Source organism: Rhinopithecus bieti, unplaced genomic scaffold (genome assembly GCF_001698545.2).
Source record: "Rhinopithecus bieti isolate Rb0 unplaced genomic scaffold, ASM169854v2 scaffold_15143, whole genome shotgun sequence".
In the NCBI taxonomy this organism is placed as follows: Eukaryota; Metazoa; Chordata; class Mammalia; order Primates; family Cercopithecidae; genus Rhinopithecus; species Rhinopithecus bieti.
Window position 1 is genome coordinate 1,068,622 of NW_016808091.1, and position 26,889 is coordinate 1,095,510.

The following is a 26,889-nucleotide window of genomic DNA, read 5'->3' on the forward strand; positions in this document are numbered from 1 at the left end:
GCAGTGGCCAGATCTCAGCTCACTGCAAACTCCGCCTCCCGGGTTTACGCCATTCTCCTGCCTCAGCCTCCCGAGTAGCTGGGACTGCAGGCGCCCGCCACCTCGCCCGGCTAGTTTTTTGTATTTTTTTAGTAGAGACGGGGTTTCACCGTGTTAGTCAGGATGGTCTCGATCTCCCGACCTCGTGATCCGCCCGCCTCGGCCTCCCAAAGTGCTGGGATTACAGGCTTGAGCCACCGCGCCCGGCCAAGAATCAGTAGTTTTACAAAGTTTACTTGTAGGCACCTGTCACCTGCATGCTTTTTGGCCTGATTTTCCCCAGTCAGAACCCAAACAGAAGCCCCGTCTGTTGGAGGGCTTCTGGCACTGCTGTAAGCTGCCCTGCCTGTGTGCTTGGAGGACTGGAAAGGTCTGGAAATGAATCACCCTCAGAACCAGCTGTTCACCAATGGCTGAAGGAGCCAACGGGTGCATACCTAGCACAGCTGCCTTTGGGTGAGCTTGCTCTGCGTGGCCTCCAGAGCTCCCCAGACGGATTATCTCCAGTGGCCCCATGAGGCGCTTGCCTGCTAATGCTCTTGGACTGGTTTCCTTCCCTTCCCTGTCTCACATGGCCTGACTCCTACTGGTATTTTCTGGGATCAACTCCTAAGTGAACTACCTCTTTCTCAAATCCTTGAAAGATGGGAAACCCAAGCTCAGACACCGTTCAGCAGGGGCTGGGCTGGCTCCTCCTTGCCTTCCACTCTGCCTTCCTGTATCATCTTCGAGTGGGGTCCAGGGATTAGAGAGAGCAAGGGATGCAAATCAAAGAAATGCCTTGATGGCCCAAGCTTCTCTGCTGATCTTGGGGAAGCTGCTCCAGGGCAAGGCCATGTACGTTCCCTTGGGCTTTGCTGGGCGAGTATGGGACACCCTTCTCCTCTGAGGGGTACATCTACTACCACACTTCACACACTTCGCTACAGAGCCAGGCTTTGAGCCTACATGCGGTGACTTGGACAAGGGGGCCAAAGTCCCTTGGTCCACCGAGAATCCAGAAGAATGTGATTAAATGGCAATACCCTAGCGCCTTCCTCTAAAGGAACACTAAGCGTAAATGCCCCTCTGGGCACCTCACGTTTTGCATTGGTCTGGGCTGTGACCAGCTGACTATGATCCCCACGGAGGTCTGTGTCATAGCATTTCCTGAACAAATTTTTGATTCATTGGGTGTTGAGTTTTCCCCAGACTTCTTGTGGAAGGCAGGAGAGGGGACAGGAACCTGTTCCAGGGAGTGCCAAGAAGGTCTCATGTGGGCTCATTGGCTTTCCTTTCTGCCTTAACTGAAGTCACACTGCAAGCACTTTTCCTCTGGAAATGGCAGGGCTGGAATAAGACTTGAGATGCCCTTCTCCATAAGAGGAACGGGACAGCCTACCCGCCCGTAATTAAAATACGAAAGCCACACTCAACCTTTAAATAAGCACAAGGAAGTCCGACTATTTCCCATACCATTTTGTTGCAATGTTGAACTATTGTATTACTTCTCTCATTTGGGAGGTGCCCTGATCTGCCGATGCCCTAAGCACATGTCTTTTGGGGGTTCAGTCATGGGAAGTGACCTACCGGTGAGCAGATGGCATAGCTTTTCACAGGTTCCAAATGCACTTCTTTGGATCTAAGACTGACATGTGCAGAGTGGTGTTTATCCAGGGCGCTCCCTTGCCTCTGAATTGCTTCAGGTGCAGACCTGTGGGGTCTTCCCCAGCTTGCAGATCCCATTGCCTCTGTCTCCTCGAGAGCACCATGCATGCATGTGGCTGCTCCATCCAGGAAGTATAGGGAGCTGGCCTTGTCTGTCCCCCAGGTATGATGGGCTGACCCAGAGCGAAGTGGACCCACAGCTGGAGGAGCTCCTTGGGCTGGTGGTGTGGCTGACGACCTGCGGCAGGTCAGAGCTGAAGGTGTTTGACAGCGTCACCTACCCTCAGCTTGAAGGCTTCAAGTTTCATCACGAGGCATCTGGTGGGTCCTTCTTGTGTCTGGGTGACCGGAAGAGTCAGTGCTGAGCCCTGAGAAGGCTACAGAGGGTCTTCTCCTGATTCTTTGCATACCTTTCCATGGTGCAGTAAGCTCTGATTCTGTTACAACCTTTGGGGAGATTATGAATGTCTTCCATGAGACTTAGTGGAAATATTGCTTAATAAAGGCAAAGACTCTCTCAAATAACGGAGGCAGCCTCTAGTTTTCTCCCTAACCCCTGGTGTGATTTACTCTGCAACATTTGCTTATATAATGGGGACTGATGGCCCTAAAGCAGCCATCCGGGCTCAGAGTCAGTGACTTCTCAGTACTCTGAGACATTGATTGATTGATGAACTCATTTAGCAGGCACGGATAGTTTCTGTGTGGCAGGCACTCTGCCCCACGCTGGGTGCCAGTGTGAACAAGCCAGTTGTCTGCTCCTTAAAAGTCCTCTATAGAGACTGTCACATGTCCCTGAACCGTAGTCTGCTGGAGAATTGGCTAAGAAATGCATCAGGCACAGCCATGACCCAGCTCAGACAGGAAACCTCGAACAGAGGGCCTGCCAGAGGGAGTTTTTAAGGCTAAGTGTGGGTTGTGTAGGTTGAAATGAAGGGAGAAAGTTTAAAGGCAGAAATGACAGTCTGGGGAATAAATGGTGGCCTGGATGGCTGGGTGAGTCTGGGCAGTGAGAGCTTCTGCAGAATACAGGCAGGGAGGCTGCAGTGCTGTAGGGTTCAGGTTAAGAAGGGCCATTGGACGTGATGCAGTAACACATAGGGGCGCAGACATGGTTTAGGGGAGTGCCTGAATCAGAGAGGAGTTTCACAAACATCTCTGGTATCTGAGGCAGAGAAGGCTGGAGGCAGGGAGCTTTCTAACAAAGTGTCTCCTGGGGGAGAGAGAATGAGGCTTAACCTTCAAGCTGGAGGAAAAGGTGGGGATGGGTCAGGAAAGTGTAGTTATTTATCAGCTTGTCTAGAAACAAAACTGACTTTGCTAGTAATCTCCAACATCTTTTGATTTTAATCATTGAAACCAATCCTCCTAGTCTGATGCTGTCCAATGGAAATACAATGCAAGGCACATTATATCATTTTAAATGTAATTTTTAACTTTAAATAAGAAGAAACAAGTTAAATTATTTTTGATAATATATTTTATTTAACTCAATATATCCCAAATATTACCATCTCAATATATGGTCAATACAAATAATTGTCAAGAAGATATTTTGCATTGTTTCCTTTGTATTACCTTTTTGAAATCTAATGTGTACTTGACCTTCACGGCACACGTCAGTTCAGAGTGGCCACAGTTTGAGTGCATCTTGGACCATGCTGCACCAGCCTTCTTCACACCCCAGGTGGCTGACTTTTCTGGACTTCTGATGGACATGTGCCCATAGGAGTTAGAACACACAAACTTCAAATGGCATGTTCTCTTAGTAATGAAAACATCTATTTGTAGACACAGGCAGGAGAAATGACTTGCAAGATCTTTCTTGTTTTCCTCCTCAGGGGTGACTGTTAAGAATCTTCAGGCCTTCCAGGTCCTACAGAATGTTTTCCACAAAGCCAGTGACTCTGTCCTCTGCATACAAGTCTTATCAGCCATCAGGACCATGTGGGCCTGGAATGCTCGAAACTTCTTCCTGCTGGAGTGGACCCTGCAGCCCATCTCGCAGTTTGTAGAGATCATGCCCCTGAAGCCGGCCCCAGTGCAGGCACACTTCTTTCAGCTCCTAGAGGCCCTGGTGTTCGAGCTGCACTATGTGCCTCATGAGATTCTGCGAAAGGTGCAGCATCTGATCAAGGAGAGCCCTGAGCCATCCTGCACTCTCATGGCCCTGCAGAGCATCCTCAGCATCGCTGGTGGGGACCCACTCTTCACCGACATCTTCCGGGACTCAGGGCTCCTGGGCCTGCTGCTGGCACAACTTCGGAAGCAAGCCAAGATCATGAGGAAGTCAGGTGCCACTGGGCGCATTGGGAGGGATGGGCAGGGGTCAGTGTCAGCCGGGTCTGGTCTTTGGGCCAACCTGGCTGCCCATCAAATGTAACAGAAAGTCAGCATGCCCATGTCACTGGAGAGGTATGCTTGGGACACACAGCTTCACAAAAGATAGGCAGCCTCCCAGTCTTCCCCATGAAGAAGTGAAAGGGATGGGTGAACTTGGGGCTAACTCAGGCCTTGTGAATTCCCAGGTTTTAGATATATCTTGCCCTAGACATTGTGTGGGTGTACAGACAGGGAGACTGCAGGGGTCTGACAGCTCCTCAGGAATGGGAGCTCGGAGAGGGCTTGGGTTTAGGGGCCCTTCTGGGGTCTACTGGGATATGGCTTCCTAGCTCACTCTGTTCACTTTACACTGTTGGCTCAGTGGTCTCCCACTGGGAGAGAGCTCCCTGGGGTCTTACTGGCCCAGCACACCCCTCCGAGTCTTGGTGCCCTGCTGGGCTGTATACCTGTGGCTCCTTGGCAACGTCCCCTTGCCCCTACTTGGCCCCTGCACCCTGAAGTCTCAAACCCAATAGCCTCTGCTGCTCCCCTGGGGCTTTAGGGTCTCACCAGGGTGCACAGTGGCTCAGGGGTTGGGCTCTTGCACTGCCTCACTGTGCTCCCCACCACATATCCTGCTGGAGTCACTCTATGTGGTGGTCTTTAACTCCCATCTCCATTGACTTTCCAATAGGAAGTGAAGTGTGGAAACTCCTTCCCCAGCTCTTCTGGTATCTCCCTCAGTCTCTCTACACCTGCTGCTCTGGGGAATCAGCCTGGAGGAGGGACACCGGGACACAAGAATCTGGATACTTACTCTGCCCACCTTCCCTCCTTTAATTCTCCTTCTCCCACTGTACTGGCTGGAAGGGTCAGGGAGCTCTCTAGCCTTTGGTTGCTTCTGTAATTCTGCTTCAGACTTAAGCCAAGGTCACCAGTCTATCTGTTTCCTGGGCCTCTCTGAGGGAAAGGAGTTAAGGGCTGGAATCCTGGCCATGCTACTGACAAACTGAGTGATCCTGAGAAAGTGACTTAACCCCTATGGACTGTGTCTTCCTTGGTAAAACAGGGTGATGATGGACATCATTGGAATGCTGTGAGATTTTAATGAGGGAATCTCTGAAGAGGACCCACTGCTGTGCCTGGTACATAATAGGGGCTCAAGAAACATCAGTCACCTTGTCCCTATAGTTCCAGTGCTACTGCCATAGACTGAGATAGACACTCAGGGAGGAGCTCAGGCATCTTATGGAGGCCAGGATGGACCCAGCTTCTCCCTGGGAGTGTTTGCAAATAGGATCAGGACTGTGGAGGATGAGCCCAAGGGATGGTTTGTGTGTCTGGGCCTCTGGGCCAAGCCCTGGACAATATTTTATGAGCTAGTTTCTATTGCTTAGTAACTTCTGTCCTTAAATCCTATCATGAATGAAGTTAATGTATTGCTTCCTCTGCTTTCCTTGGTGTTTAAATGAGAAGTCTCTGCACAGTTTTGTTGTTTGTTGGTTCTGTCTTATCTTAGCTGGTATTTCTTTTCAGCAGCCTAACACTGAATTTGCTTTTAAATCCAATTCCAGACCCATGACCATTCCTAGGAGAATTTGAACATTTTTTGTGAACTCATGCATTAGTCTTACTTTGTACTTTCCATTGTTAAATGTGTCTTGTTATTTCTTAGATACTCTGTCTCCTGGTTTATAAACCCTATTTTGATTGATTGATTGATTGATTCATTCATTCATTCATTCATTCATTCCCCAAATAAGTATTGAGCTTCCAATCTGTGTCAGGCACTTTTCTGGCATGGAGATTCAAGGTGAATAAAGAGATCTGGTTTTGCCCTCATGGGTCTACTGGGATCACCTCTTTACTCCAGTTTCTCTTGAGCTTCCCCATGGCTCCGGAATGAATGAGTGGGCAGTCATCCCTCCCAAGGACGAATGGCAAACTGTAAAAGTGGCAAAAGGAAAATTAAGAAGGCAGGGCTCTGTGTATCATCTGGGGCAATGCTTCTCAAAGAGCAGTCCCTGGACCAGCCCCATCAGCATTGCTTGGGAACTTCTCAGAAATGCAAATTATAGAACCCCATCCAAGAACTACTACATCAGAAATTCTGATGGGGCTCTGGGTTTTAACAAAATAAGCTCTGCAGGGAATGCTGATGTGCTCAAGATGGAGAACTCTGCTGTAGGGGGTAATAGCCTTCTATCTTACCAATTGGCATACACATTCCCTTATGATGAAGGCATTATATTCACATCTCCTTAAGAGGGTAGAAAGCTGGAGTCAGAGATTTGGGGTCATACCACATGTACTTATTTTTCTGTTGTTGTTGCTTCTTCAATACGGCAGGAAACAAACTGTCCACTCCTGGTGTTCAGGATCCAGAAAGAGAACTCACATGTGTGATGCTGAAGACTGTAGTCACACTTCTGAAAGGCTCGGTGAGGAATGCAGGTAAAGATGGTGCCAAGTTTGCCTCATCATTGCTTGGTAAAACATGAACTCTTTCCTGGTTATTTATGGCAGTGTTCACAGGTTATACTCAAGGAATAACCAATACACAGCGTTAGCTGTGGCTAATGCCCCTCTCCTGGCCGATATTCAGTGATCATCAATAAGTTCGTAGATACTGTACCTCTGTTGACACTTTTTACCTCTAAGATTGCTAAATAAAGTTGGTGACAAAAAGACTATGCTCTATCTAGCATTTTCTAAATTTATGAGACCACAGAGCTGCCTGTCCTCTTTTCAAGTGAAATTTATTAGTGTCCTGCTGCACTGACTATAGATGATTTTTAATTTTTTTAGATCCAAAGAGTAAAATACGGGCAAAGAGAGCTAGCCATTTGAAAGAAATGCAATTTGTTGTGCTCTCAGGCATGATGGACTTAGCAATTTAATCCATTCAAATTTCTTTTAGTGTTCTAAGATCATTTGGCTTCTGGGTCTTAAAAATAATATGAGCATATATATATATATATATATAATGACATAGACACACCAACATCCAACATCATATCAGTGGGTTTGGTGATTTAGGCATCTTTATCTGAGGTCTTCATAGAGTAACTATACCTAATGTAAAAAATTATTTCATTATGGCAGAGAGAGAGTGTTTAACATTTAGCCTGCAAAAGGTTCCCCGGAGGTGCTGGCTAAATGTGTATTCCTAGGCTCACATCCAGACCTTTAATTAATAGTCAGTCAAGGTGGAGTTCAGGAATCTACATTTTTTTTTGAGATGAAGTTTCACTCTGTCACCAAGCTGAAGTGCAGTGGCATGATCTTAGCTCACTGTACCCTCCACCCTCTGGGTTCAAGCAATTCTCCTGCTTTAGTCTCCCGAGTAGCTGGGACTACAGGTGCATGCCGCCATGTCTGGCTAATTTATTATTATTATTATTATTTTGTATTTTAGTAGAGATGGGGCTTTACCATGTTGCCCAGGCTGATCTCGAGCTCCTAAGCTCAGGCAATCTGCCCACCTCGGCCTCCCAATGTGCTAGGATTACAGGCGTGAGCCACCGCGCCTGGCCAGAAATCTACTTTTAAACAGGCTTTCAAGGTGATTTCCATGTCAGAGGTACCTAGCCTGTAATTGGAAAAATCTTGTCTGCTCAAATCCCCATCAAACCATTTGAAGGATCCAGTTGCCTCCTAGTTTTTTTTTTTTTTTTTTTTCCCCACATGAATTACTCCAATATCAATCCTGGGGAAAAAATGCTTGGAATTACTTTTAAACAAAATGTACCACCAGTCAGATTTCTTTAATTTTCTCCCCAAGGAACTATCTAGAAATTAAATATGTTCTTAGCTTAAATTGTGGTTTGCTTTCTATATGAATTTTGGCAGAGAGAAGATAGAAATTGTCATTGGCCCTGGGGAGGAAATTATGAGGAAATCAAGGGAGAGGTAGATCTAGTTAAAGCTTTTATTACTTAGGTTTCTATTTTTTTTCTTTTTTTATCCCAAGAATTCATGACACTCTTATTAACTTTAGTCACCATGTCATACAATAGACCTCTTAAACTTATTTCTCCTTTCTTGAATGTATCTTCTGTGGGGAGATGTTAGTCAATTTTTTTTTTTAATAAGGTTCTCACTGGAGAAGAAAGCAGTTTTTTCTTTTTTCTTTTTTTTTCCGTCAAATCCACAGTTCCACAGTTTCTTTTTTCTGCTTCTAACTTCAACGGTGGGTATGGATTACCAAAAAATTTACCAGTGAGCAAAAGAGAATCATAAAAAAAATAGCAAAATGAACTTTGAAAATTATAAGAAAAAGCTTTTCTTTTGATTGAAACTGAAGTGGCAAGGTTCCCCCTGGCCCTAGCCCCATTCTGTCTGTCTGGTCCTTAGTTGTCCTGAAGGACCACGGCATGGTGCCCTTCATCAAGATCTTCCTGGACGAGGAGTGCTACCGGGAGGCCTCGCTCAGCATCTTGGAGCAGCTCTCAGCCATCAACGCTGAGGAGTACATGAGCATCATTGTGGGTGCTCTGTGCTCATCCACTCAAGGGGAGCTGCAGCTGAAACTGGATCTCCTGAAGGTGATTTCAAGTCCTCCTTTGAGATTGGTTTTCCTGTGGATATGGACCAAGTGATCCACATTTGCTTAGACATTTGTATTCATGTAATTCAGTTTGCCACTGTATGTGGTAGGCAGTACCCTGTATTAGGTAGTGTCAGGTGCTGTAACAAATAAATTCCACATCCTCAGTAGCCTGGTACATTTGAACTTTCTTTCCAACATACAGTCCAGTCAAATGATTGGTGGCTGTCATTCAGGAACTACCATCACCTGGGCATCTAACTTGGGCAGCAGACAAGGGAAGAGAGACCATGGGGAAATGCACAAGGCATTTTTATTCAGGCCTAGAACTGGCATGTGTTATTTTCTGTCCGATTTTCTTTAGGAAGAACTTTGGGCAGGACTCACCTGGATGCAAGGGATGCTAGGAAATGTTTTTCCTGGCTAGGCAGCTACTTCCCACAACACTGTAACTATGGAATTGCAGCTCAAATCAGCAATGGCCAAGTAGCTGCCTTGTTGATTGGATCAGCATTTATTGAGCATCTAACCCATTACCAGGGCTGATGAAGAGTACCTGGGACTTAGAGTCAATTATGATACAACCCTTGCCCTCTGGGAGCTCATAGCCTGGTGCTAATAAGCTCAACCTGAGTGCAGGTTGCTACGGGAACACAGAAGTAGGAGAGCCCAATGCTGCCTTACCTGGTTGAGGAAGGCTCACTGGGGAGAGAACCTGTGAGCTGTGAAAAAGAAGTAAAAGGCAGTCATAGGTGTGGAAACAGTGGACACAAAGGGACAAGTGAGGCAGGGTTATCATGTTTGGGCAACAGAGATGTAAGTGTATGTTTTTGTAATATTGTTAACATTCATCGAGTTATCTTAAAATAGTTAAATACATATAACAAATATCATTCTTGCCATCTGTTCTGCCTTACAACTTTCATAGTTTTGTTGCTGTTCCTTTTTTTATATTGCTTTTGTCTTTGAGTTTATGACTTTTAAAAGGATTACTTGAGTGATCCTCCCACCTCAGCCTCCCAGCTAACTAGAACTAAAGGCATGTGCCACCACGCTTGGCTAATTTTTGTATTCTTTGTACAGAGGGGGTCTTGTTATGTTATCTAGTCTGGTCTTCAACTTCTGACCTCAAGCAGTTCTCTCACCTCAGCCTCCCAAAGTGTTAGGATTGTAGGTGTGGGCCACTGTGCCTGGCCAACATGCCCATGTTTCATTAACATGACATATTTGATTGTTGGTGAGTTATTTTTAAAAGTGAAGTTGCTCTGATTTCCAAAATTAGGTCAATCATCAATCTAACTTACTTAAGCCTATCTCTATGCAAAACCTTTCTAACATTTAAAGAATGGTGTTTGGTTCATCATACTTAATTGTTCTGCACATTTGATGTTAGACATTGATGTGAGTTGTTCCAGTTATTATGTGGCCTAAGCCAGCAGTGATTGATGTGGCCAAAGCATTGCGTGGTCCATCCAAAACTGGTGTCATGACCATAATCATCATGCTTCACAGATGACAAGAGCTCAGACAGTGATTTAATTGCAGGGCCATAGAATCAGTGAAAGTGATTTGTACGAAACAAAAAAGGAAAGTTAAATACCTTTTGGAAAGACACTTGAATCCCATGATTACTTGAGGTAAGGAGATTGAGAGGGATGGGTGAAGCAGAGAGTAGGGTAAGGGAGAGATATATCAAAACTAAAGAAAATACTGGAGCTAGGAATTACCTCAGATTCATGTGGTCCAATCTCTTAATGTTAAAGGCAGACAGACATCCAGAGAGCTTCATTGACTAAATTAATATTGCACAACTGCTAAATGGTGAAGTTGAGTTTGAATCTAAGGCGAGCAACTGAAAACTGATAGATCATTCCACTTCACTGTGCTGTTTGGTACATTTTCCTTCATACATCCATGTTCAGCTTGACTGGCATGTTCTGATAGGATAGGAACAGGGAAGGCATGTCTTAACCAGTCAGGACTGTGGTTTTCTATTGGGTGAATAATTGTTTCTGACAGTGCTGTATCGAAAGCCAAACAGATCCACAGAGAGGAAAGTTTTGCTTTTACTTTGCTTGGAAGGTAAAAGTATTTTTCTGTCCAATGTAGAAAAGAGTGATCTGCTTTGCTCATAGAAAGTTCCTTTTGTTTACTCTGCAGCCCAGAGTCATCATATTAGAGTGTCAGTCCTTGGGCAATAGGACTAAATTTCTAGAATTAGTAGTGTAAAGTCATTATGGTGTTTTACAGATTCAATATCATTTCAGAATCAGTTTTCAAGAGAGCACATAAGGGAAGAACACTGGTGAGCTTATTTAACGAAATCATAGCCTACACTCAATGTGCTGTCTTCTCCCTGGGTGCCAAGTCACTGCTGGGCAGTTGGAGGCCCCAGGAGCTGGCATTGTTTTCCAAGGGCTAGGGCTGTTACACTGCTGCTCTAGGGGGCAGTTGGGAGGACTGGTACCTCTTCCAGACTCGCCCACCACTGAGTCACATGAACAAGTGGTGAAGGCTTGCTGGAATCAGATGTGAGATCTACATTTGCTTCTAAATCATCATGGGAATCCCCTGAAACTTTGGAACAAAGATGTTAAGTGAATTGTTTCTCACTGGATCTCTCTCTTTAGAAGGTAAGAGCCAACTCTGCCCATAGGGACTGTTTCTACAAAGTGTGTCTGAGTAGGATGAGAGGGTGCCCCTTCTTGTAAAGGTTTCCCATCTCTAAAGTGCATTCACAGCATGCCATCACTCTGCATCCCTTCCCTGTGGCCTGTCTGCCAGCCACTCTGGAGAAGCAACTTCGGGCAGTTATTTCAAATACCAGTGGCACGTCCATACCAACACTGAAGCACATGTGACTTCACGACCTAATTCTGGCAAATGATAACTGAGTTAAAGAATAATGTAAGCAAATGAATTTCCTCTCCTTGGCCGGTGGGACTGTGATTGGGTTATGTACAAATTCAGATTGATTTGCTAATATACATTTAGCTGTTCAACTCTGAGCTTAATTGCATTACCTCACCGGTCTTCTAGCATGACACATGGAAAATTATGAGGAATAACAAATAATAGAATGTGAAATAAATCCTGTTAGTCCTAACATAGTTAGCGCTTTGCAGCAGACATCCATTTTATAGATTCAAGCTGGAGGAATACTAACTCAGAGACGATGACACGGTAACTGAGTTAGGATGAGAAAATGTGCTTAACGCTGACCTTTCTTGAAATGTGTCAACCCCAGCCTGATTACTTTGACTTCAACTGATTAAATTTACTCCCTTCTGCAGACTGAAAACCCTATGTGATGCATTATCATGCAAAGTTGAATGACAGTAATGGAGACCCTCCTCCTAGACTCCCCATTCCTGACAAATCATTTCCCGAAGTAGCGAAGTATTTATTTTCCTTTAGGAGAGAAATGTTTCTCTTTAGTTGCTATGAAATTAAACCTTTGTAATTGGATTTTGGACTTTTTACTTTATGACTCTGCAAATATGAAATTAACCCCATCCCAAGAAATAATAGAGGGGTCTAAGTTCTAATGAGATTACCCCCATTTTAGATAATGACTCTGAATTTAATAAATCAAACAAAGCAACAATTAAGGACAGCCATTCCTTCCTCCTCTCCCTCCCAAGAGGAGGAAAAGAAAATAACCATCTAGGAATTATAGGTGACAAACCCGCTGAGAGACACAGATCATAATGAGGGCGATTATTGGGTTGCTTTGCTTTTTAAAATATCTGCTTCAACACTCTTTGAGTGATGGAGTTCTTTTGAGCAATATTTGGCATCAAATTGGACAATTAAATTGGGAGGGAGTTCCTTGGGGGGAAGAGGGGTTTATAGTGATCACCAACACTAGATTACTGTCGGTAATCTGATCAGTTTTGTTTTTTAATGATTCTCCCTTCCCGATATTTGTTTTGTCATGTGTTATGCGACAAACAGAAGCGCTTATTCATTCCATTTGCCTTAAACAAAGGTCCTAGAGGTCTTAGAGCCATTGAAAGCACTCACATAAATTTAATCTGTTTAACATTGTAGACCTTAAGATTTCCTGATGTCTTTGTGACTGACTGACTTTTCATGGCATGTGTCACGTGACCAGGCATAGGTCAGGTTCAGACTCGTGCTGTACCATATTGCAGTGAACAGCCTTTGGTATGGTTTATCAGTTAGAAAGGAGGGACTGAAACCACACACACATGTCAAGATTGGAGTGAGTTTCCAACTCAACCATAAAAATAACATTTTATTGGAAGTGAGTTGTGCACACAAGGCAGGCACAGATGCAGCGTAGCTGCCTTAGCCTTTCCTGGCCCCAGGGCCTCCCGGGTGGGGCAGGGACAGGCAGCTGCTATGATTCTGTCTATACAGGGAAAGGCCTTGCCCAGCCTAAGCCGTGAGCTTTCACAAATGCACACTGAATTATCACCATCCGGGAGGAACCCACTCCAACAATCCGCATGCTTCGCTTTGAGGGTGCGTCTACAAATGTTAAACTTTCCTGGGTTTTCAGCCAAATTCAGAAAGAATTAGGCCACATCCTCACTTGGGAGGAGAAAGCAGTATCATTGCCCCCGTCTTTCAGGTGGCCTGGGAAGTTAATTTCCCTGAAGTCTTTCCCACGATTCAGACTTGACCGTCCCCTTTAGTGGGTGGCCCTGATGCTAGGTTTCTTTCAAAGAGCAAAATGACAGTTCATTTCCCCACAGTGTCCCTCTGAGATGTGGTGGGGTATCATTGATCTAACCACTGTAAGCAGTGCATTTTCTATAACTGGGAAAAGATCAATTGACCTGTATTGGTAAGGATGAATCTTTCTACCTCGCTTTATGTTATTTGTCCATTTTGAATATAATTATGGACTTTGGTCTTTCATAGATTCTCCTAGTAACTGCAATCTGTTTTGTTTTTTAAATTTCTGGAAATGTCATAGATGGGGCCCTGGAAGCCCTTTACGCAGATCCTTGGCTGCTGCTTTTCTTCATCTTTGAAAGAATCCTCATGTGTGCACTAAGAGAGTTCAGGCTCCTCTTGTGTTCTCTGATCCAGAATGTGAGACTGACTACTCGCCCAGCAGCTCAGGTTTCCTGTAGTGGAATATAATATTAGAGAACAAAATCCAAGTGGTCAAAACACATTCAACTGTTTCAAATAAATACCACTGTTAGGTTAGGGTGCTAGCATTTAAGAGATGCAGCTGGATACTCAGGAAACTGAGGCAGGAGAATAGCTTGAACTGGGGAGGCATTGAGCCGAGATCTCACCACGGCACTCCAGCCTGGGCAACAGAGCAAGACTCCATCTCAAAAAACAGAAAACAAAACAAAACAAAAAAGATGGAGCTCCCAAAGTGCATGACTTCATGTTTGATAGTGACCTATAACTTTACCAAGTTTCTATTAACTAAAACGAATTTAAATATCTAGTCCCTTCCCACCTGTTTTTCTGAGCTACCAGTTTTCTCTTTTTCACTAACTTCCATGTGTCATATTACAGACTGTCGCCTAAACCAGGCATTTAAGTCACAGCATCACCCCTCCCCCAAATAGGGAATTTCTCTTTTATTTTTTCTCTTTGAACCTTGTCTCAGGCCTCCTGAAACTGAAGCCAAACTGCACCTTCTCAGACAATCCCCTTGCCTGTCACACTAGAGCATTAAATATCTGAAAAGATAAAATAATTCACACCTCTCTTCGCAGTTTACTAACGAACCCTCAAGGTTGTCCACTCTCTAGGAAATACGCACCAATGCCTGAATTTTAGATGGAGTCCAGTGCAATTTATCTGATCAATAAATATGTACCAAAAATAACAGGCTTTTAATACTTATTTAAAATCTTCCATGTGTTTTTCACATTTCGATGAAGCACAGTATGAGAACTGCTTAAATGTAGCCCCCACCTCCCTCTCTCTCTTCCTCCTTCCTTCCTTCCAATAGCATATATTGATTACCTAGAGTATATACCACGCACTGGGCTCAAGTAAGTAAGTGCTCAAGAAAGATTTGATTTTAGAAGGAAATAAAAGTTTGGCTGGCCAGCAAAACTCACAGTGATCTGGAGGGTGGTGGATTCCACGATGTATCCTATCAGTGACCTAATTGCTTTCTGCACACTTGGCCTATGCTATGTGTTATACCTACGCATTTCATTCAGTTGTAGGTTTCTCTTGTCTTTCTGACACACTCCTTTCACACCACATTTTAAGTTGATTCATTTTACTGTTTCCCCTCATCTAATATAACAGATGAAGCCGTGCTTGCACAGAGAGGGAGATAAGGAATAACAAGCTGCTTCTATAAGGATTTCATTGTGTGTCTCCTGTACAGTATAAGAGATGGTTCATCCCACTCATTTAGCAAATTGTCATTAAGTGTGTGCTATGTTCCACAGTAGTAAGGAAGCCAGATATGGTTCCCATCTCGTGGAGCTTTAGTCTGGTGGAGAGCTGAGATGATTTTCAAGTAGCTGCAGTAGAGTAAGACGAGAATTTTGATCAGGGAATGAGAGGGGGATGTGTGAGCACTCGATCTGGGATGAGTATGAACTATAGGACAGAAGCTTTCTGGAAGGATATGCATTCAAGTCAAAATACAGGACAGTTAAATCAACCCTATAGATTCGTGTAGTAGGCACACATGGAAAACCTGAACCGTAAGAGGAACAATACGGAGATCCCAATGTTTCAGAATCATCCTTCCTGTAGCTTGTTGGTCTGAAGGCGTTGAGGGAAGAGCTAGTGGGATGCTCTGGCAGGCATGTGTGTGGGCTCAGGGTTAATCTACCTCCTGGAGTGCACTCATTTTGATTTGCTTGGTGTTTCAGTCTCTGCTCCGGATCCTGGAGACCCCCAAGGGCCGTGCTGCCTTCAGAGTCTCCAGCGGGTTCAACGGGCTGCTGTCTCTGCTCTCTGACCTGGAAGGCTCCCTCCAGGAGCCCCCACTGCAGGCATGGGGAGTAGTGTCCCCCAGACAGACCCTGGAGCTGGTTTTGTACACTCTTTGTGCTGTGTCCGCAGCGCTGCACTGGGACCCTGTCAACGACGACTTCTTCAGGAGGAATGGGCTCTTTGAGAAGCTGGCTGAGGACCTCTGCCTGCTGGGCTGTTTTGGAGCCCTGGAGGAAGAGGGCGCCCTGCTGCGCTCTTGGGCGGACACAAAGGCCAGGCCATTTGCGGATTTGCTGGGCATTGCCTTTTCCTCCAGCGGCTCACTCCCACCCCGGATACAGAGCTGCCTCCAGATCCTTGGCTTTCTGGACAGCATGGCCAGCGGCACCCTCCACTTGCGTGGGGACCTGAAGGAGTCCCTGAGGGCCAAGCAGGGGCCAGTTGTGGATGCTCAGAAGGGAGAAGCTGGCAGTGATCCCCAACGCAACTTCAAGCAGTGGCCAGACCTGGAGGAGAGGTAGCTTCTTCTGCCAGTGTGTCATCAGTGCGTCTCTGTCTCCCATTCTCACTCTAATGTCTTGCGCATGTGTAGTTGGTAGGAAGGCTCAGCTACAGAATGAGTGTGCAGAAATGTCAAGTGACCTCCACTTCCTCAAATCAAGTTATCTCTGACTCTACACTCTTCTACCTTGGGAGCTGACAGAAAATTCAATCTGAGTCAGTACTGGGTTGGAGGATGCTGTCGAGTCACATAAGAACCAGGGAGGGCAGGACCCTGCTGATATACTCAACTTCTCCTTTGGGATCTTTACTGTCCTAGGGAGCCCTGGTGCCTGGGCCTGGCATCCCTGGGTGTGCCAGGCAGCCTTGGTCTTCTCAGGTTTTATCTCCTCCCCAGGGCGCTGCCAGGGGTGGGGTGAGATCCTTTGATCTGCAGGACACAAACCACAGTGTCCACCCCAATTATGGAACTCTTTCTGTTCTTTCTTGCTGCTTCTACACCCCCTAACAAAGACAATTGCTCTCCTTACTTCCTCAGGCCAAACACCTCAATGGGTTCAGACTTTAGTAAACAACTTTTTCCTCTCATGTCTGTAATAGGGAATTCCACTAAAGCAAGGGAGTACAAAGAACCATCCCTACCCTACCCCTCTTGGGGTGGGAAGGAAAATAAAAGAACACAACAGCAACAGTTGGTGTCTTTTTCCATTCCTCTAAAGCATAAATGACAGAACACCCATTACTACTGCAGTAAGTTATCCTTCTGAAAGACACTGCATTTTTATCCAGAGTGCTCCATTTGCAAGACTTCAGTGTTGGGGATAGTAGAGAAGGATGCATGTTAAATCTCCACGCACTGAGATAATTATGATTTTGGGGGGTTAATCTGGCTAATTAATTGGTTTCCTAATCTTGCATTCCTGTACAAACCAACTCATTCATAATCTGTGTATTGCTGAATTTCATGTACTAATGTTTAAAAAGGATTTTTGCACTGATGTTCAGGAGTTTGGCCTTTCATACTCCTTTCCTGGCTATTTTTCTTGTCAAATTTATGCTAGCAACATAGCATGAGTTGGACAGTGCTTCTCTTCTATGCTATAGAAGAGTTTATGTAGGGATTATTTCCGTTCCCTAGCTAATGTGACAGAACTTGCCACTAAATCCTGTGAGCCCGGTTTTTTCTTGTGAGAAAATTTATTCTCATGTGAATGCACTTCTATTTGTTCTTGAATTATTCTTGGTTTGTTATTTTGCAAGCTGATTTTCCCATTTCAACCAAGTTTCCATTTGTGGGCATCCAGCTGTTCACGATGGCTCCCTCATGCTCTTCTGAGCAGCCCTTGTGAGTTCTGTGACTCATTTCTAACACTATTTACCTGCATCTTCCTTGCTTTTTCTGCTTCAGCACTATTCACACATGTTTACTTTTCAGTGTGTCCTATGAACCAACTTTCGACTTTTCCTGTTTCTCCTACTTTTTTTTTGGTTATCATTTCCTTCTACCTTTGGGCTTATTCTGGTGTTCTTTTGCTTAACTTGGATGTCTGTTTCCTTCTTCTTTTACATATAAATCTTTCTGTAATTCATAAGTTTTATTTTCATTTTCATTTAGTGTGAAATATTTTTCTTATTTCCCTTATAAATTATAGTTGACTCCTAAGTGTTTGAATTTTGAATTTCCATTGTTATAGTGTGTCTGGTCATCTTTGCTATTTACTTCTCACTCTATCAAGGTGACTGGGTTCTTATCCTTCAAAATTAGTTGAGGTTGAGTTCATGGCCCTCAATGTAGTCCCTTCTCATAAATATTCTACGTGTGCTTGGAAATAATGCATATTCTCAGAGTGTTAGATTTGATGTTCTATTTATGTCCCTTGGATCGAATTTGTCAATTGTTTCATTCAAATATCCTTTATCATTAATTTTAAAAGTCGGCTTGAAATATCAGTTTTTTGTTTTTGGAATAAACAGGCTTTATTGGGCTCATGGGTCTTGAGGGCCACTCCACGTTCTTTTCCGCCTGTTTCTGCAGTCTCATGAGCTATTTCTTCTTCTGGTAGCGGGTCTCGGCCTTCTCTTTCTTCTTCTCCTCCAGGGTAGCTGTCACTGCCTGGTACTTCCAGCCAGCCTCTTGAGCCAGGCGCCCCACATAGGCAAACTCTCTTGTGGGCTTCAGATGCACAGCCTTGCATGCAGCAGGAACCCCTATCTGGTTTTCCTGTTGTAGGGCGGTGGGATTCCATCGAACACCTCGGTGTCCAGGGCAGCCTGACCTCGCTGGGTCTTGCGGGCAGCGGGCCCTGCACTGTTTGCTAGAAGAACCTGCTGGGGGCCAGGAAATAATGGGCCCCTCATCAGGGTTGGTGTTCATCCGCCTGCGGAAGAAGGCTGGCTACTTCAGCTTATTTCTGTAGAAACTGTCAGAAATGTTGACGCCCTCGCAGCGCACCACCACCTTCCAGCCCAGCAGTACCTGCTTCGCCACAACGGCCGCCAGGTGGCCCAGGAGGTGGCCTCAGCCTCCATCACCTGGACCTGCCCCTCTGCCACCTGCAGCAGCGGCCTGGGAAATGGAGTATAAGTTCTTGAGAACGATGCATTCAAAATCTCACGTGATAAAGTGGATGTGTCCATTTCTGTTGAATTTTCCCTTACATATATTTGAGGTTATAAGAATCATACCTATTTAGAATTTTTATATTCTTATGGAGTCAAAATTTTATCATTATATGGTGACCTTTTATCCCTAGTAGTACATTTTGCCTTAATAATAATAGGACTATTATTATCAGGTTTCTTTTGGTTAGTTTGTACCTGGGCTTTTTCTTCATCCTTTGGTTTTAACCTTTCTGTGTACTGTCCTTACATTTTAGGTGTTTTCTTGTAAACAACAAGGAACCATTTTTGTTGGTTTTAACTTTGTTTTTCAATCTAGTGTGGTATTATTTGTCATTTAACTGGAGAATGTCATTTATTCACACTTTCATAATTATTAATATATTTGGAATGATTTTACTTAGCTTTTACATTTATTCCACTTTTAAAAAACATTTTGGTCTTATTTTGAATTGTTTGATTTTAAAATTGTGTTTCCTACCTACTAGTATGAAATTTAAACTCTCTGTGATTAATTTTATAGTAGTTACCCTAGAGTGATTTAACAGGCATACTCATGTTTTTAGTTAAACAGTATCTTTATCTGTCCAATTAAGACATCAAGACCTTAAAACTCTTAAATATTTTTGCCCTTTTCTAACTTATACATTACTGTTAGCTAATATTTTAAATTTGTCTCCTGTTAGTAAATCCATCAGATATGACAGTTGTTGTTGTTGTTTTATAAAATATTCTTTGGATTTACCTACATGCTTTCAATGTCTGTGCTCACTATTGTTTCTTGCATCTCTATTCTTCCATCTGGGATTCTTTTTTTATCTACTCTAGTACATCCATTAAACTTTCCTGTAGTGTGGGTCTATTTGTGATAAACTCCCGTGGATTTTATTTGTCTGAAAATACATTTTCTCCCTAATTGCTGAAAGATAGTTTTGCTGGGTATACATTTATTTGTTGACAGTTATTTTCTTACAGTAAATGGAAGGTCTCCCCAGCTATTGCCTTCCATTATTGCCCTTTAAAAATCGTTTTTATTTCTCTTCCTTTGAAGGTAATTTGTCATTTTTCTCTGGTGGCTTTTAAGATCACCATTCTCATTCTGTTGCTTTACTGTCATATATGTCAATGTACATTATCTTAAACATTCATTTTGCTCATATTCATTGGGATTCCTGAATCCCAACTGATGTCTTTTATAAAATATGGATTTTTAAATTATGACCTCTTCTCCATCCCTTTTCCTATTATGCCTTTTTGGAACTAACACAATTAGATGTATGCTTTACTTTTTCATTCTATCCTCTATGTCTCTTAATCTTTCTTTTACATTTTCCATCTCTTTATCTCTCTGTGCTCTGTTCCATGCAGTTTCTTTTGATCTTTCTTAAACCCACTGAATCTCCTACTAGATGTGTCTAATCTGATATATAATCTAGCCATTTAGGTTTTCTTTTTAAAATTTCGATGACAGTATTTTATATTTCTAGATATACTGTTTGGTTCCTTTTCAAATTAACTTGATATCATAGCCCTTTTGCTTGTTCATATCTGTCTGTCATTTTTATTTCTTCAAACATAGGAATCATAATTATTTCTTCTTGTGTTTTTTGAGAGTCTATTGTTTCTGTGACAATCTTGGAAGGTTCCTTGTGTGATGTCTAATTTTTGATTGTGAATCTTGCTCCAAGACTTTCCTTTACTTGGATTCCATGGAAACCCTCCTCATTCTGACCATCCTGCCTTTCTGTAGATAGGGGAATGCCTCCATGGGGTCTTAGCTGCACTTTCCAAGCCAGGCCTTGACCAGATTCCCAGGTCCTGATTTTCTTGCTTGTCTTGGGAAGAATTCCTTCTCTGGGTTCCCTGTTCTGTATATTTCAGGGGCAATCCCTGAGGTGGCCTTTTTCTTGGGCACCCTGATAGCATACAAGTTAACTTAGGATCTTGGTATGGAAACTTGTTCGAGTTATTCTACCAACTCTCAGGGGCAGGGGAATATTTGTCAGTACCAAAGGACATTTAGTAAGTGATACCAGGTGAAAAAAAGCAATAGTAATTAGTTGAATGTCTCTGGAGGCTGAGCACTAAATATCTATTTATTTTTGTTTCCCTCCCAAACTTTGGAATTTTATCAATAAGGAAACAAAGGCTGAGAAAGGATAAAAAACATGGCCAAAGGTCACACATTTAGTAATTAATAAAGCTAGAATTTGAACCCAGGGCTACCTCCAAAGCCTGCATGCATTTGTCTGTGTGTGCCTGTATGTGTACACACGTGTGTGTGTTCTTCCTGTTTTTTTCCTGATACTCCCACAATAATAGTGATAGTTTTCCAAACATCAGACACGACAGCCTGCAGTTTGAAGATTGGGTTCTAACCTGTGGACTGCATCAGTCCTGATGTTTTAGAGGTGAGTCTAAATGTCATCCTGGTTTTGTAATGAGTAATTTTTATATGTGTAAGAACCATATTTCATAAATACAGCATTTTTTTCCTCCCTAAAAGAGATACATGGCCCTTGGCCTTCCTTAACGGTTAGAGAATAGGAAGTGAAACTCTACTCCCTCCAGGGAGTCTGCAGAGTAAAGGGCATGGCAGTGGGCTGGAAATCAAAGACAGGATGCTCATCTCCACCCCACCACACCTGTATGTCCTTGGGCAGGTGGCTTCCCTTAGCCCTGCCTTTTGCAAAGTAGGTCCCCAGTCTCCAGGGAGGAGAGAAAGAGGCCATGGGCCTTGGAGTCAGGCCGGCTTGTTCTATGCCTTGGTGGCTGTGTTCTTTTATCCTGCTACTTTATTTCTCTAATCTTCCATCTCCTGATTTGAAGGCAGACATAATAATAGTATCTACATTGAGGGATGCTGTGAGGCAAGGATTGCAGATGGTAATGGTGGTAGTTAGAGTGATCACAGCTGCTTCCTAAGCATGTGTGTGCCGGACACCATGCTCAGCTTTTTACAATGGACTATTCTTCAATTCATTTAGTCTTTATGATAACTATAATTTAAGGAACATTTTTCATAACACAAAGGTGACATGTTATGTAATTCCCAAAATATATCTATGGTGTCCAAAATACATCATATGTCTCTGTGAAACATACACCATATCAAACAAACACCCCCACACCAAACACACTATATACACATCACACACAGATATACATACACCACATGTACACAAAACACACATACACCACTCTAAACACACACCTTACACATACTGGCATATCATACATACCCACACACCACACCTACACACCACACAGCACCTAGCACGCACACATGAATACACACCACACATACCACCTGTATACACTACATACAGACACCACACGGCACACACAAATACCACACATACATACATACCACATATCCACACTACATACACACACCATAGAATGGAGTGCTTACCCCTCAGCAGCACATCATCCACAGTGCAGGTCTGGAGGTGAAAGTGGAGTGGAAGCAGGGTCAGACTGTGGTGCGCCTTGCATAAATCCTATATGAGACCATTTCACTTTTACCCTGTAGGTAATGTGGAGCTAGGGTGGTCTCTGTGCAGGGCTGTGGCATCTTAGGACTGCTCTACAATTGGGTCTGTGTATAACTCTGAGAAAAGCCCCCTCCAAAGCAGGACATCTCTGCTCCTTCTTGCTTCTACCTTAGCATATGCCTTCTCCCAGGCCCTGCTAGTCCTCGTGGGTTGATGTTTATTCCTTATGTCAGCTGAAGGAGCAACCCTAGTCACCTTTACCTTGAGCTTAAGTGGTGGCTATAACTTATAGCCCTAAGGAGACGTCATTTCAACAGGAATGTGGTATGCTCCAGGCAATGGTTAAGGTTTCAGGGGGCACTCTGCAGGCCAGAGCCCTAAACACACTCCTCTGGCTCTGCTGCTGGGCATCCTGCAGCTTCATCCTAATCTTTCCTGTTGAAACAATGTCCCCTGTGGGTATGAGTTGTATCTGTCACTTAAGTTTGTTAGAGGTAATTGTTGTGAGTTTGATGGTTGAGCCAGACCACTGAGGAAGGGTGGAGGACAGTGTAGTTCCTGAGCAGTTCACATGAAGGCCACACTAGCCTTTGGAAGGCACAGTTGTGACCCTGTCATTCCCACTTGGAAGCCTCCAGTGCTTCCCCATGGTTCCCAGGAGGGAGTCAGACATTGGGAGTGTAGGGCGCACAGTCCCAGGAGTCCCACCCGCCCATGGTATCACTCACCTAGCACCTTGCAACCATGTTTCAGACTCAGATTTTATATATGCCCTTTACTCAACCTGGGATGCCTTTCCTGTCTTCACTCTGCCTGGACAGTTGCTGCTTACGCTTTTGTCTCGGCTCAGATGTCACTTCTTCCAAGAAGCCTCCCCCGGCTGCCCCATCCCATCCCGTGGGCCAAATCAGATCCCACTGCCTTATATCTCCTCAGCAGCATCAGCACTGATCACAGTGCAAATCAATAATTAATTGTGTAACCTTCCTTGGTTTCTTTTTTCTTTGGTGCATGTTTGCACACTTGAGCATATCTGAAACCAGGATATGCATTAAAATGGATGCCAAGGATATCAGCCACTTAAGTTGTCTCTTCCCCATCTGCTAATAAAGCCACTGTACATCTATCGATTTTTGGCTTCTTACCACTGTGGAAATAAGATGGTGTTCACATTTCTTTCTTCTGCTTCAGTGGTGAGGCCCATGTGAGCATGGACTGGGTCTGCAGCTCGTGGTCTGCATCAGGGACCCCCATGAACGGTCACTGAGTAGAATATGGGCATGAATGAATTGAGAAGATGGGTAGGAAAGGAGGAAAGGCAAGGAGGGTTGGCAAGACAGATAGTCTTGGGCTCTCGTTCCTGGTGTCCTGAAGAAACCTGATGTGCAGTGGTCCTGCAACTGCTTCAGATATGGCTGCTCCTGCCTGCTCCTCTTCTGGGTTCCCACTATTAGAGACATGAATGGAGCATTATGCTTGTATGGTGGGTGTCCTGGCAAGGGCAGCCCCAGAAATTGAGAGGGCATAGAGAAGTGCACCTAATGAGGTCTGGGGAGGAGGTCAGTGAGGTTTTCCTGGATGAGGAGACCACTGAGCGAAACATTTAAAGATGAGAGTTATCTGGTCTGAGATGGGTTGAGGAGGCATAAAGGTGAGATGCAAAATCAACTATCTCGAGTAAGGTTTGTTCCTTCCTTCTGTAGGCATTGCTCGGACTTCAAGCTGTAGTAGGGCTTTAAGCTATAGGGATGGATGGGCAGAGATGATGGCCGGAAAGGAGAAGAGCAAAGGAGCTGTCAGTCCCTCCTTCCAGCGATGGCAGTAGCTTGAACAGGAGAACATTTTGAGAACTATTTAGGACATAACTTTGCCTGGCCTTGGTAACGGATTTGATGAGAGTGTGAGAGAGACTGGTTGGTGCCAGCCCCTGAGAGAGAAGCCCTGGAGGTTTGGAAGAGGATGGTGGCTGTCTGGAGTAATCAGCATGGACTGTGCAAATGAGACCACTTTGCTTTTAGTTTTCTAATGCATCCCTCAAGTATCCACAGGCCTTAGTAACAGGAGATAGGTATTAATCTTGCCCCCTGAAGTTTGATAGAGTCCATATAGGGGACAGTCTGTCTGACTTCCATATCTAAGCAGGACAAATACCAGGATTGGAGCAGTCATCCTCTCTGACGTGCAACTGCTGTGGGTGGCAGGATTTTATAGCCAAGCTCAGGGGCTGTGTAACATGATGAGGCTTCACTGGTTCACATCCTGCAAAGGCCTCTAGGCTTCTTCAAATGAGATGCAAAATTTGGCCAAGCATGCCTCACACATCCACTGGCTCCCAAAGATACAGGTGCTTTGGGACTCGTACTTTTGATTACAACTTTCTGTTGTACCCACAGGTCCCTTGCGAGATACAAGCCATCTGGGAACACCAGGTCAGGTGGGGGATCAGTGTCTGCCATCCTTGGGATCCAGAACCTTGTCTCCATTCCTGCTCTGTCAGTCCCTACCATACAGCAATGCTTCTCCTAGTGTGGCCTGTAGACCACCTGCATCAGAATCCGTTGTAGAGTTGCACAAAAATACAGTTGTGTAAACTAGATTTCCTGAATCACAAATCCCTGGGGTTGAAATTTACGGTTCTGTTTTTAAAAAGGTCCTCTTGTTATGTGTAAGCACATTAAAGTTTGAGAACTGCTCCAGGTGCTAGACATCTTTTTCTTGAAAAAATAGTAAAAAAAAATTCTTAGCTTTTTTCACCGAGGTGAGATTCACAGAACATAAAATTAATAATCTTAAAGCAAACAATTCCATAGAATTTAATACATTCACAGTGTCGTGCAAAGAACACCTCTGTCTAATTCAAAACATTTTTATCACCCCAAAAGGAAAAGCTATACTCATTCTCATTCTTTTCCCCAATCCCTGGGCTACTACCAATCTGCTTTGGGGATTAACCTATTCTGGATAAATCGTGTATAAATGGAATCATATAATTGGTTTCCTTTGACGTTTGACTTCTTTCAGGTAGCTTAATATTTTTGAGGTTCACTTACATTGTAACGTATATCAGTACTTCTTTCCTTTTTGCGGTAAAATAATATTCCATCATGTGGGTACACACCACAATTTGTTTATCCATTCATTTGTTGATGAACATTTGGGTTATTTCCTTTGGTTCTTGTAAATAGTGCTGCTATGAACATTCATGTTCATGTATTTATTTGAGTACTTGTTTTGAATTCTTCAGATTATATGCCTAGGAGTAGAATTGTAGCTCATTTCAATAGAATTGTAGGAACTGTCAAACTGCCTGTTTTCACAGCAGCTGAACCAATTTTACATACCCAACAGCAACATAAGAGGATTTCAATTTCTCCACAGGCTTGCCAATATTTATTTTCCTTTTTAAAAAATTTTTTAGACATTCTAATGGATATGGAGTGTTATCTCATTGTGATTTTGATTTTCATTTCTCTAATGGCTAATAATGTTGATTGATTTTCTGTGCTTGTTGGCCTTTTGTACATCTTTTTTGGGGAAATGTCTATTCAAGGGCTTGGCCCATTTTTTAATTGGGTTGTTTCTCTTTTTGTTGCTAAGTTGTATGAATTCTGTATTTATTGTGGGTACTAGACTTTTATAAGAAATATGATTTGCAAATATTTTCTCTCATTCCATAGGTTCTCCTTTCATTTTCTTAATAATGTCCTTTGATGCCCCAAAATTTTCAGTTTTGATGAAGTCCAATTTATCCATTTTTTCTTCTGTTACTTGTGCTTTTGGCATTATATGTAAAAATCCGTTGCCAAATCCAAGGTTATAAAAATTTACCACTGTGTTTTCTGCTAAAAATTTTGTTTTGGCTCTTATGTTTAGATCATTAATTCATTTTGAGTTAATTTTTGTATATGACAAGGGGTCAGGGTTCAGCTTCATTCTTTTGCTTATAACTGTTCAATTGCTCTGGTACCACTAGTTGAAGAGTCCCTTCTTAAATTGTCCTTGTACCCTTATTGAAAATCAAGGGGCCATAGATACATGAGTTTATTTGTGGATTCTCCATCCTATTTCATTGGTCTCTATATTTATCCTTATATCAGTTCCACTCTGTTTTGATTATGTAGCTTTGTAGTAGGTTTTGAACTCTGGAAATGTGAGTTCTCCAACTTTATCTTTTAAAATACTGCTTTGGCTTCTTAGGGTTTCCCACAATTCCACATGAATTTGAAGGTCAGCTGTCACCATTTGGCATGCTGCTAGCTGTGGGCTTTTCATAAATGCCCTTTGTCATGCTGAGGAAGTTACTATCTATTTCTAGTTTTGGAGTGTTTTATCATGAAAGAGTGTGGGATTTTGTGAAATGCTCTTTATGAGTCAAATCAGATGATCATCTGTTTTTTTGCCTTTGTCTATTAATGTGGTATATTTTGTTGATTGGTTTTCTTGTGTTGAACCACTCTTGCATTTCTAGTATAAATCATACTTGGTCATGGCATATAATCCTTTTAATATGCTGTTGACTTTAGTTTGCTAGCATTTTGCTTAGGATTTTGCATGTATGTTCATAAGGGACATTGATCCCTTGGATATTGGTAGTTTTTTTTTTTTTTTTTTTTCTGTATTGTCTTTGTGTGGCTTCAGTATCAGAGTAAAAATACAGGCTTCCTTGCTGTTCCTGGAATATGCCAGATGTACTCCTACTTCAGGGCTTTTGCAATGGCTCTTCCCTTTGCTTGAAATGCTTTTCCCATGGATGTCTGCATCCCCTCTTTCAGTTTTGCCTTTCTTAAAGAGGCCAAACCTGCCACTCAAATT

At 43.4% G+C, this 26,889-nt stretch overlaps 1 protein-coding gene and 1 pseudogene across 4 annotated transcripts in view; one reads left to right on the forward strand and one right to left on the reverse strand.

The window, feature by feature from the left end:
- WDFY4 (WDFY family member 4) overlaps window positions 1-26,889 on the forward strand; it is a 305,713-nt gene that overhangs the window by 43,601 nt on the left and 235,223 nt on the right. For all 4 annotated transcript variants that reach the window (XM_017885513.1, XM_017885510.1, XM_017885511.1 and 1 more), the window contains 5 exons: window positions 1,850-2,007; window positions 3,528-3,980; window positions 6,358-6,462; window positions 8,365-8,555; window positions 15,397-15,977. In XM_017885513.1, coding sequence (XP_017741002.1) covers window positions 1,850-2,007; window positions 3,528-3,980; window positions 6,358-6,462; window positions 8,365-8,555; window positions 15,397-15,977 — 1,488 coding nt within the window. The remainder of the gene's footprint in view (window positions 1-1,849; window positions 2,008-3,527; window positions 3,981-6,357; window positions 6,463-8,364; window positions 8,556-15,396; window positions 15,978-26,889) is intronic.
- Window positions 16,519-23,331, reverse strand: LOC108537793 (60S ribosomal protein L13a pseudogene; annotated as a pseudogene).